The sequence below is a fragment of the Haliaeetus leucocephalus genome, unplaced genomic scaffold, assembly GCF_000737465.1.
Source record: "Haliaeetus leucocephalus isolate CR32 unplaced genomic scaffold, Haliaeetus_leucocephalus-4.0 Scaffold120, whole genome shotgun sequence".
Lineage (NCBI taxonomy): Eukaryota > Metazoa > Chordata > Aves > Accipitriformes > Accipitridae > Haliaeetus > Haliaeetus leucocephalus.
The window spans coordinates 2,523,037-2,535,156 of NW_010972556.1; the positions used below are offsets into that span (position 1 = coordinate 2,523,037).

Consider the following 12,120-nt stretch of genomic DNA (forward strand, 5'->3'; position numbering starts at 1 on the left):
GGGGGGGTGAGTACTGAGAACAAAATCACAATAGCAAATACACTGGTCTTCTAGCACATTAATAATAAATCTGTAAGTGCCCCATTTTCTGAGTTGGTTCAGAGCACATGTAGGTGCATAGCATTCACTGAGGAAATGAACTTACTTATACTGAAATCTTTCATTTGGGTCATTGTCTTGTGTTTGTTAGACATCCACCATTGGCAAAATGCTACTGTTTTTACTGAGATTCCAGACTGTGTTCCAAGAAAGCCATTATTCTGCTAGAAAAGGCCGATACATAGATATGTTTCCTTTTTGTGCTAATCTGGAAACTTTCAAATGTGAGTGCTTCCAAATTCTCTAGTTGCCTTAAAATTAAAAGATCTGGATTAGGTTTGCAGATGCATGATTCCTAGTGAAAAGTCAATATTTGAAACTATGGATCTTAAAACAGTGTTGATTTTACTACTGAAATCAGATGTTAAACAGCTCTAAATGTGGTAAACTAGTAAATATGCACACTGTAATTAAAGGATGAACCCACAATTCTTTTTAAAAGATAGCTTTGAAAAATTTGAATAATTCCATAATTGAATATTTGAAGAATTTGTCCTTTATACTTAAACTGGTGTTAAAAATGGAAAATACTTACAAAAACACAAGGAAGGTTTTTCTAAACTGGACTTAAAACTGGCAAGAAATGATTAATTTGTGGAAAGCAACTTCGTAAAATTAAATATGACTTTTAAAGACGGAGACAGTAGTTCATAACCTGGTTTTGATCCTGAATTAGAGTGACCCTTTATAAGGGAATCATCCTACTCTATTTAATATTTAGCACTTGTTCTTATATTCATCTCCCTGGACTACCTGCTTTATAAATGTGTAACTTGTACATTTGGTTTTGAAAAGTCTTCCTATTTTTGTTTAAACTGTAAATGCAGCTATGAAAATAGAATAAAAGTTGCAAATTGTATTGTATTGTCTGCCTTGTGGTTGGAACAATTCTGCATTTTTCATTCCAGTGAAAAGAGTGAAAGCCTGGAGCTTGGGGGGAGATGGTTTTATTTCCTTTTTGCACTCTGGTCTTCCACCATGAATTGATACAGTCCGAGTTCCCCTTTTGTGAGATAGGAGTGTGGGCAAGATAGATACGCTAAGAGCTGAGGTTGTTTGTATCCTGTCTTGAAATTATATTGAAGACGAACTTGATTTGTTTGTAAATTCTTGCATTTTATGGTCCATTTTTGAAAGACAACTGGTTATCTAGGATATTTGTCCTATGGACAGGGAAAGGACCTGTGAATTTTTTTTATAGCATATTTCTCATAAAATAATTCAGCAGAAAAATCTATAAAATTTAACTCTCCTGCTAGGAATATTACTATACTTAAAAGAAAATGTCAGTACCAATCTAAGAAGTTGCTCCCCACTGCCCCAGATTTTTCCTTCAAAGATGGGGCAAATCTCGCATTTGGAAGAAATGCTGTTCTTTTTTGGTCAGGGGAAGCAAAACGTTTGTATTCATGTGGAAATAAGTAATGTAAGTTAAGGTGGACTTTCCTGACAGAGATCATGGTAGACATTAAGCTTTATATAAGTTTCAAGGTATCTGAGGTATATTAGGTTCAGGTTTCTTTCCTTGAATGAGGACTAGATTTTTAAGGTGGGCTTTGTTCCCCTACCCCATTTCATTTAATGAGAAGGAGAGTAATCACCCTTCTAAAATTACTGAACTAGACTCCAGGATTTTATGCACAAGTTGAATATTTCAAATAAAATTTATTAAAATAATGGCAGTCAGCAGTCAACAGGATTTGTTACTTTATCTGCAGGAGTGATACCATAAGGCAGATATTTCGTATGAAGCTTGACTCCCTTTTCACTTGTTTTTGCCTTCAAGAGAAGTGTTAACTAGTGATGTTCAAGTGCCCACAGCATCCATACTTAGTCTGCAAAGTATGCTGTATAGATGATATTTTACAAAAACTTGCATTTAATTCATCAAATTTTAGCTAGTACTTCTGAGTAAAAACCTTTGTGTTCTTGGCTCTTTGGCTGCAGAATATGAGTTGTTCTTGCCCAACAGGTGCTGTAAGTCTTCTCCTCCAAGAAATTAGCATCCCCAGCCTGGTGATACTCAGGCTGTGGAAAGGTATGTTTAGTTCTGAACTGCAGTAGTGGCAGACTTGGAAATTTTTCTCCTCATCTGCTGCTCATCACCTAATAAATGAAGCTGCAGTTCTGTGGGCAAGAATGTTTATGAAGTACTGCCTAAACTGTATCAGACAAATATTCTTGTTCCTTTCAAACCACCTATATCGCTATTTAAGCTAACCTGAATTTTGACCTGAAAACTGAGGATTTGACCTCTGATAAATGGTCAGCGACACTTTAAGTCACCACAGCAGTTCACAAGCTCGGTATGTGCCTTTGGCTTCAGTAAACTGAGTAGGATTACTCATCTTTCATTTATATGGCCAGCTATATAAGGCAAGCATCTTGAAGTTTCCCAACTTCTGCTGATTAATACCAGAACATGATGGTTACTTCTTTGGGGTTTTCCCCACCCCCATGAGAAGTAGTAAGTGATAAATTACTGAAAACCAGAAGGAACTGTACAATTGCATTTACCTAGTGGAAAATATCTTTTGGATTTGCAATATTTATTTAGAATCCTTTATTACAGGTTTATCCCAGTGTTAGCTTCTGAGGGATCCTTTATAACTTTTTAAATCTAAAAGTGTATTTAAATAATGAATGGAAAAAAGATCCACAGATGTTGTTAATAGGGATTTCTATTTTTTGTTCAAAAAGAAAGGTGCTTCTTTAAGGAGAAAATGAAAGTGAACTAATCTTAGCTTAAACTTATCGGTTTAATAGCATCAGTGTTATGGAAAACTGCATTTTCAATCTGCTCAAAACTAATTCTGTCATTATTTAATGAGGCTCTACTTTAGTCTGCTTTACATATCTGTTAGCTTTTGACCATGCTGCTGAGTTTCGCTGGGATATGGATTGAGTTTGGGACTATAGAGGCTTTCATGGATTCCGTCTCTGTCTGATTCATAGCCTGTCATTTTAAGAGTCTCAACTGTCCTTTGCAAAACCCCAGTATCCTAGAATTTTAATGTAGTATTGACTGACTGTAACATTCATCCAAGTAGCTCAACTACTATGGCCAAAACTTGAAATCTCATGATGAAGTATGTAGCAGAGAGGAACAGAACATCTGCTTAGGGGCATTCAACTATAGAACAAATCTGGAGAGCTCATGGGTCTAAATCCAGAGTCTGCAATTTCGGTAGGGGCTTCTCTTAAGACTAGGATCTACTAAGTAGTCTCCTCATAAATATTACCAGTGATGGTTCAAGCTGTATTTCCAAAATTACTGTATCATAATTACATTTTGGATGCATAGAATAATGTCATACTTTTACCTAGTAATTGCTGTAGCTATCCTGTTAAAAATAAATTTGAATGGTCTCAGTGTGCACTCAACTTCTGTATGCAGTTGACCTCCTGTGGTTTTGTTGTTTTGAGCTACTGTTTCCAAGACATGTTGATGTGTTACTTGTATTGCTATGACTCATCCAAGTAGTATGAAAAACTCATAGCTGACAGTAAACATGAAAAAAACCTGGTTTGTAAGTTAGTCACTGTCTGGCCTAGCGTAAGTACCATTTTGTCCTAATATTATATCATACCCTCAAAGAGTCTGTGCTATTCCCATTCATTGCCTATTATATAAAAAAATTTGAATTTTAGAGGTGACTTATTGGCAATTTTAACAAGTGAAGTATACTCTGTATGTATATGTATAGACATACATAAAATTATTGTGTATATATAAAGTATATACATTTTTATATTATATCTATCTATATATAGGAAAAATATAAAGTATATTTGCATAATTCCAGGCATTTACATGATATGATAATCCATTGCCATTTTAGTGAAACATAGCAATGTATAGCCAAAAGCAGATTTTAGTATTCTGGTACTGCCTGCTTACAAACTTGTACTACAATGATATGCATGTTAATTGCTAAATGTTACAATCAAACATATGACAGTTACTTGGCTTTGTCAGGAATTCAGCTATCTACAAAAATCACTGCATTTGGGCCAGAATCATTGACCTGCTTAATGTTGTTTGAAGGTGAAGTGAGAAGAAGGTGGCAAAGTTTTCCCTATAATATATATGAGACCAGACATTTATAACTGAGCAAATACTCAGAGCATTGAGAGCAGCTGAACAGTGTCTTCTTTATACCAGCTTCCATGACTTTTCCCTGCCTGCCCCCCCCCCCCCAACATATATCAATCCAGCCTTACTTTTGCCAGGGCTTTTTTTGCTAGACTAAATAAACTCAATGGCTAGGCCTTCATGGGTGTATTTTCTAGCTACCTTGTACAGTATTTTAGTGTTTCCAAAGGTAAAAATTCCTTTTTTTTTTTTACGCTATGATGTCACATTAACTCATTTAGCTTATAGTTTGATGTAACTTAGAGATCTTGCTTTCTTTTTGAAACTTGCTTTTGTATTTAACATTCTGAATATTTTCTGGATATCTTGTATTTCTCAGCTGGACTCCTTTCAGTTTTTATGTGTCTATTAATGTGTGCTACCGTGAAGGATATGATATTCCTTTTATTTAATTGAATTTTCTCACTGAGTTTAGGCACTCCTTTCAAATCACTGAAACATTTTGAATTCTGATCTTGCTGTCCATCTTTTAAATTCTTTTTTAGCTAGAAATCCTGTAAGCACACTACTGTGCATACATTGCAAAGAGAGCTATTACACAAGTAATGATGGCCCATTGGAGTGAGAGTAAACTAACAGCTAAAGTAGCTAATCTTGTATTTACATTTTTAGCCAATTTTATCAGTACATTCTCTGTGAGAAATAGTTTACGTGTATGCACAGACATCAAACACTTTAATAATTATTGGCACATTTAGAAATGTGTATCGACACAATGGTTAAACTTGATGAAAGTTACAGCTATTGCCAGGTTACATGACTATGAGTTTCAAGATACAGTCAAGTTTCTTTCTACATTCGTGAGAGTGGCAGCATGTATATAGAGGAAAACAGTTGGTATTGAGGAGCTAATAACCAGACTATATGTATTTGGTAAGAGTAGTTACTGACAACTAGACTAGAGTTGGTCCAGTGAACTGAATGTTCTTTAGCAGTTGCAGCAAGTTAGGTGGGTTCCTGGAACACGTCATCTGCTTTAGTTTCATCTCAGGACCACTCAAGAGGCAAAGCAATGGTAAGTGCAATGATAGAAGACTTGCTTCAGAAATGCGCTAATGCATACAATAGCAGCTTTCTCAGAAATGTTTTTTCCTACATAAGAATTATAATTCTGGGGTTTTTTTAAAGTAGGAAAAAACACTGTTGAGGATAATCTGCTATGTTTAAATTAGGATTTCTCATTTGTGTCTGGGGTGGAATGATGGGAAAAGGTTTAGATGTATAAACGATTAGCCTAAACAACTATTAATGTACTTGTCTGAAACTGAACAATGAACTGTTTTTACTCACTATCTTCTCACACTGTTTTGCTTACACTCTGCCAGCCAATTTTTACAGTTCATAAGATGTCAATAGAAATGCTAAAGCAGCAGTGGTGGCCTTAGGCAGTCCAACAACATGGCATAAAAATAGATTGATGTTAGGAAGTGACATACTGTCATAACCAGTTAATGCACTGATTGTCTGGTTTTATTATGACTTAAATTTGAAAGGTGGGGGAAAACAGGTTATATAATAATTTTCCTTATGCTTTATAATCATCTTTGGTTATAGCCACTGTTAAGAAAAATGCAAAACTCAAAATATTGCAATTAACTTGGGTTATTTGAGCCCAAATGTGGAGCTGATCCAGGCCAATATAATAATCTCTTTCATTAACAACTTCAGATTTCAGCATTATCACTATGCATTTTTCTCACAATATGAAAAATAATTTCTCAAAATGTAATGTGTTCCTTGGAAGAATTTGTACTTGTTGAGCATAAACGTAAGTATTGTTTGAATTTAAACCATCCTGCTAATAAAATGGGTTTACTTAAAAGAAGAGTTTCTGTGCAATATGCTGCTTTTTCAGGTGGAGGTGAACAGTAGAACAGGAGCATGGAACTTGTCAAATATTTCAACTTACAGTAGCCTTAACTTCATTTATTATAAATTTCTTATTGTTAGCAATAAATATGTATAAAGAACATAGCATGGGGTATTCACTAATTAGCACAAACACTTCCTGAATTCCTCACTGACAAACTGTTAATACCATGCTGGCTCAGAACTCAACACATGCATGTTTCGAAAAGAGAGGACAAAATACAAAGCTATTGCAATTAGTGTTAGTCACTTGAGTTTTCAGAAGTGCTTGGAAAAGTGCTTTGGGATTTGGATGTGGTAATGGAAGTATTTTATAATTTTAACTAGGGGTAGTAAATGAGATTACTAGCAATTTCTTTGCTGCTATAGCAAAGGAGAACAGCATCAGCTTTTCTTAGAGAAGAGACTGTTTTCCTTTCCTCAAGAGGCTAAAACGTTGCAACGCACTAGATTGCTCCTTTGCGATTGCTTTTGGATGTAAAAACTGCACTTGTAAATCTTCAGTCTTGTGTTTAAAATGGATAGATATGGTTGAAATGTTCAGAATTTACAATAGTTTATAGGTGTCTTCTTGTGTGCATAAATTCAACCTTTGCACTGATTTTTGAGGTACAAGTTCTATGGAATCGATGGCAGGCCAGACATTTATGGGACACTTACCATTGGCAATGCCTGATGATGTTTTTCTATGCCTGTGTTGCTGTGGCAAAACATGACAGTGGACCATCAGTGTCAATCTTTGATTCAAAACTCTCACCAAAGCTGTCTTTTTGAATGCAGATGTACTTTGACTTCAGTCTTTTTCATCTCTGTTCAGGTTACCAATTGCCCAGCTAGCAATCTGGACTTGAAAAACTGACCAGTAGGTAGCTTACACAATTGTACAAGCTTTTCTCTGGTATGAGAGGCCGCAGATCTGGCATATATAGAAACAGAATACTGACAGCAGAAATTCTCAGGGAAGTCTGAAGTTGGTATGCTTCCCCTTGCCATGAATTAAATTCCTCAGGTTTCTTTGAAAGCATTGCCAGAAATCTGCAGTTTTACATAGTAATTTTTAAAGACTTATAAGTAATAGATGTTTTCTTTTATTTTCAGCTTCTTTGTAATACTGGTCATGCTGAAGAAAAGCTAGGTTTTACATATGACAGCATCATAATATGGTAAGTAGTAAGGAGCACTAGAGCAATACTAGGGTACTTTAATTGTTCTAAGTGCAATTAAATAAAGTTTATTTGTACTTTTGAGCTAATATGTTGTATTTCTAATGTGTTTGAAATTTCATAATGCAAACATACACCTTACAAATATTTTAATGAGTAAAATTAGAAATACTTTATTTGCTTTTGGGCAAAGAAAGGGAAAAAAACTCCAAATTGAAAGGTGTGGATTTCTTTATTATATTCCTCAGATGTAAAAAAACCCCTCTAAATATGTCAGTACTTGCAGAAAGCACTTTTAGTAAAAATGTGCACCTACAGAACTTAGAGCATACTCTTGATGTAGAATCAGGATTTAAAGACAAACATTTTCTGTTAATTTGGTGTGTGTATATGTCTTCGTAGCATTGCTTTCCCTGCTACTAAAATGACCTGTGTATGTACTTTCAAGTAGAATTTTCCTGTGTTTTGTTGCCATTTCTGACAGTCAAAAGTAACTACATGCTATTTTCCAGAACTTCTGTGTTTTTACACAGACATTGGTAAATTTGTCCTGGGGCTCAGCATTGGTGACAGAAACAGCTAAGATCTAGTATTTAGTATGATTTTTCGTTCTTTCAATTTAGTTATCTGACTTAGGAAAGCAAGCTTAGAAAAACTAGTCACTCTTTAATTAAAATGTTGGGAAAACTTATGTAATTTCTTGTGGAAATATTTTAAGTTGTTTTCTTGACTAGAACTGATTTTCCTTGCTAGAACTAAAAACATTTTAAAAGTCAGTATATTTTTGTGAATGCATATTTTGCTGTAAGTTTTAATAGGTTATCTTCTGATCTTATTTATGTAATCCATTATAGTGATTTATGATAGCACTAAACATCACTTAAGAGTATAACTTCAAAATTCAGTGTTCTTCACCAAATATTTTTAAATGCAAGTCTTGAAGGGTTGTGCAAATACTAGTGTTTGTTTTTTAGGAAGAAGTTTGCAGAAAGATCTGCTAATCTAAACTCAATTATGGATATTGATAAGGAAGGGATAAAAATGTTGTTCTCAGCAGACACATGAAGAAAAATAGCCCCCTACTTAGAAAAATGCCAAAAATGGCTTCTCAAAAAAATAAGACCTACAGCAGGAAAATGGTTTTGGTTGGTGTCATTACTTTGGTCAGTCCAGTGGTTCCTCTGTGTGTGTACATGAGAAGCAAATTTTTTATGTATATATGTAGGTTATTCTGCTATACAGATAATTTTCAAACTCAAATACATTTTAACAACCATAATCATGCTGATTGGTGGTTCTTCAGAATTATTTATAGGGTGGATAGTTTTTGTGAAATACAAGCTTTTTCAGGTAAACTTAATTTTGCTCTACGGAGTTAAAGCCATTCTGCAGTAGTACTCTGCAGATTATTTTGCTATACAGCATACAGCCATTCTGAGTAACTTGCAAATACTGAATTCTTTAATTTCAGAAACGACCTTCAGGTGTAGGCTTTAGAAATAACATGCAAGTTCTGTATTTTGCTCTGCTGATGTTACCAACTTTATCTTAGAATCCCTTAGGGAAACATTTTTATTCTACAGAACAAACTTGTTTTTCTTTGAAAACATGAAAAGTTATTTGGATGCAAGAAATACTTTGTGAGTTTTCTGCATTTGTGAAGTATGAATGGCTAACCTTAAAGCATTAAACTATAAGGGAATCAATGGTTTCAAGAATAATTACAGACTTCCTATAAAGTTCTAGGCTTGGGGGTCAGTAACCTTGATAGAACATTTACCCAAACCAAAGACAGTTGCAGTCTGCAATAATTGTTATTATTTTCAAGTTGGACATCTGTTTTTCAGAACCTGTTCTCTTCTTAGAATTGTGTTAGTCCAGGTGCCTGAATAGAATTTCTTCCTGCCAGCAGATGGAGATGCTAGTGATTCACTCCCAGTATAGGTGGGTCTTCCTGATTCCCAGAGCAGCATACCACTGACAGATGAGAGGAAACCTTGAGCAATGAAGAAAATGGAGTGTTTGTAGGCCTCAAACTTTTGAGGTCTTTTAGTAATGTGCCAAGGGGCTTTGGCTGTAAAAGCAAAATTCAGAATATTCACAATTACCTGGCTGGATCAAACAGACAACCATGATTTGGACAAATCTCTTTCTGTAGTATGTGGATGAGATGCTTAGAAAAAGGTGTGAGAATGGCCCTGCAATAGGAATTCTTATCCATCCTTTCTTAGTTCTTCCAGATCTTGTATTAGTCTTAATGTTTATCAGCCTTAATGCTGTCTTAGGAAGTTATTTTCATTTCTGCAGTGACACTTGAAATACTGGGGCAAGTGGTATTGTGCTTACTTTTCCTCTTACATAATCATGATGCATCTGTGGCTGAAAGTGCCAAAAAGACACTTGGAGCGTTTGTATCAAAATAATTTTCTTGATCCAATGGCTATTTTAGAATCGTGCATTATGGGTTTATAACAGTTTGTCTTGATGTGCTTTATGTCATATCTAACAATCTTGAATTTTATTCATGTTGTTAACTATGTATACAGATAATTTTTAAGTTCCCTTGAAGTTTCTCATAACCCCATCCTATTCTTATTAATATAAACTACGTTGTCCTCTGTATCTCTGCCCCCCTGCCTCCTCCAAATCAAAAATTGTATACTAAGTACTGCCTACAAAAGGAGATTGTGAGCCTGGATAAAAAGCAGGACAGAAAATTGTCAGGATAAAAATCTTCCATTCACCTCTGCTCTTTGAATTCATCTTTTCAGATCTTGATTTGTGAGACTCCTTTTCATCACTCTATAATCTCTTTATAACCCTTAATACTATCTTCAGCAACATTTTACACCTTTTTATACACTATTGTAATAAGTCTTTTCAAGTCTTTCAAAAGATTAGTAGAATATGCTGGGTGCTTCACATGGCTAACCAGTTTTATTTTAAGGTGATTTTATTTTAAGATAATAAACAGTCCTCTGGATGCCCTTTAGAATCCTTTTTGTATAGACCTGTTCATCACCTTTTCTCCATCTTGGCCACTACTGTTTATAATACAGTGCTAGCAAATATATGCAGATAGTGCATGTTAATATTCTTTCCAAACACTTAAATGTGAATCTTGGTGGGTTGCTGACAATACTTACTGATAGATTTCCTCCAGTTCTTCCATCATTTTCACTTCTTAGTCTAACTTGTATTTTGTATAATAAAATTAGGATAGGAATTTTCATGCAGATCTCTAAAGCAGTGACTTTGACAGAAACAAACATTTTCTTCATACATACTTCTGTCAGTCTCTTATTTGCTTCATTCTTTCTTTTCCTCTTGGGTTTTCCAGTAGGTCAGGTTTAATTTTTCAAGTTTTTTCCTTGTGGTACAGCTGAGGAGTCAGAACAGGTAGACACATACAGATGCATGCACATAGGTTTTCCCACATATTTTGTTTCTGCCTGCTGAAGCATATCTTCATTGTCTTTATAAAGTCATGTTTCTCTCAAGTTTTTGCAGTTCAGTCATTGACTGGTGTTTGGGGGTTTTGGTTCATTTTTTTTTAATGGAGAGATTTTTGTTCAGTGTTGTACACTTCTGTGTTGTTACTTTCAATGGACCTTTACGGATTTTTATGGCCTTTATTTTAGGTCTATATCTTTCTAGCTAGCTGTATGTTTTCATTGTGTTCTTGCTATTTAAAGGTAGCGACACATCCCTTTTTGATACCTTCTGCTTTTGTATGTTGAATCTCACGATAGTGTTGTCCTTTGTAGTGGTTTCATTATTGCCAATTCTTAAATTAACTTCTGTCTACAGATTAAGAATATCTTCCTCTTATGAGTTGTAGAACAAGCTTTCAAAGCATTGATTGCTTTTGAGAAACTTTGTCTTTAGATTGTTTTGGTCTACTATTCAAAAGCGTTTTCCTTGCAAATATAAAAGTAATGTACTTGATGAGGGGAAAAAAATCCAGATTCAGTATTTGGCTGTCCTAGTAAGAAATGTCACAGATAGCAACAACACTATTTGCATGAGTAATGGGTAACTTCTGCCCTAAAAAGAAACTCTACTGAAGTGTTTTAAACTGGCATATCCAAACCAATTTAAAGTCCACATAGAAAAATACCATTGAGTAGAACTGAGTCTTAAGTGCTCATCCCTCAGAATTCCATCTCTGCAAAGCTGCAAAACTAGAAATGAAGCATGATTCATCATCTAAAGAATACCTATTGTTTACTCAGCACAGTCGAAGAGTTTCTTGTCTGCTTTTCTTGAATGACTTTGGAAATAAATCCTCCTCTAGTACAGCTTTTTTTAGAGGAAGAATTTTTCTTAACTTCACAATGTTGAGAATCTGTTTCTTACTGGCTTCTAGCTCAGCTTAAAGTAAATAAATAAAGGCAATTAGTGGCACTCTTTATGTGAAGAATTGTATTTGATATTACAGCAAAGATGGTCTTCCTGAAGTAATTCCCTTTTTGGTGCTGAAAGTAATAATCAGTTCATCTTTATTTGCATATAGTATTTTAGCCTTTCTACTTTGTCTAGATATCACCTGGAATTAGGTTCCTGTTACAGTGACTTTTACACAGGCCAGTTAGTCTCCAGAAAGATTCAGAAGATTTTTGGCCTTGGAGTAGCTGGTTACCATGCATGGTAATCCTAGAATAAGAAAAGAAAAAAAAAAAAAAAGCCATTTGTGTAGGCAGAAATTCAGTCTCACTGGCTGAAGTATTTACATTCTTAGATGTCCGCTGAAAGAATCCTACTAAAACATGTCACTGGGAGGTTGGGGGTTTTTCCCTTGCTGTGTAGTCAAGGAAAAGGGGCAAATCTTTT

General features: G+C 34.8%; 1 protein-coding gene across 2 annotated transcripts in view; it reads left to right on the forward strand.

Annotated features, from left to right (window-relative positions):
- RICTOR (RPTOR independent companion of MTOR, complex 2) overlaps window positions 1-12,120 on the forward strand; it is an 84,968-nt gene that overhangs the window by 19,849 nt on the left and 52,999 nt on the right. For both annotated transcript variants that reach the window (XM_010585813.1, XM_010585815.1), the window contains one exon: window positions 7,223-7,287. In XM_010585813.1, the coding sequence (XP_010584115.1) occupies window positions 7,223-7,287 (65 nt within the window). The remainder of the gene's footprint in view (window positions 1-7,222; window positions 7,288-12,120) is intronic.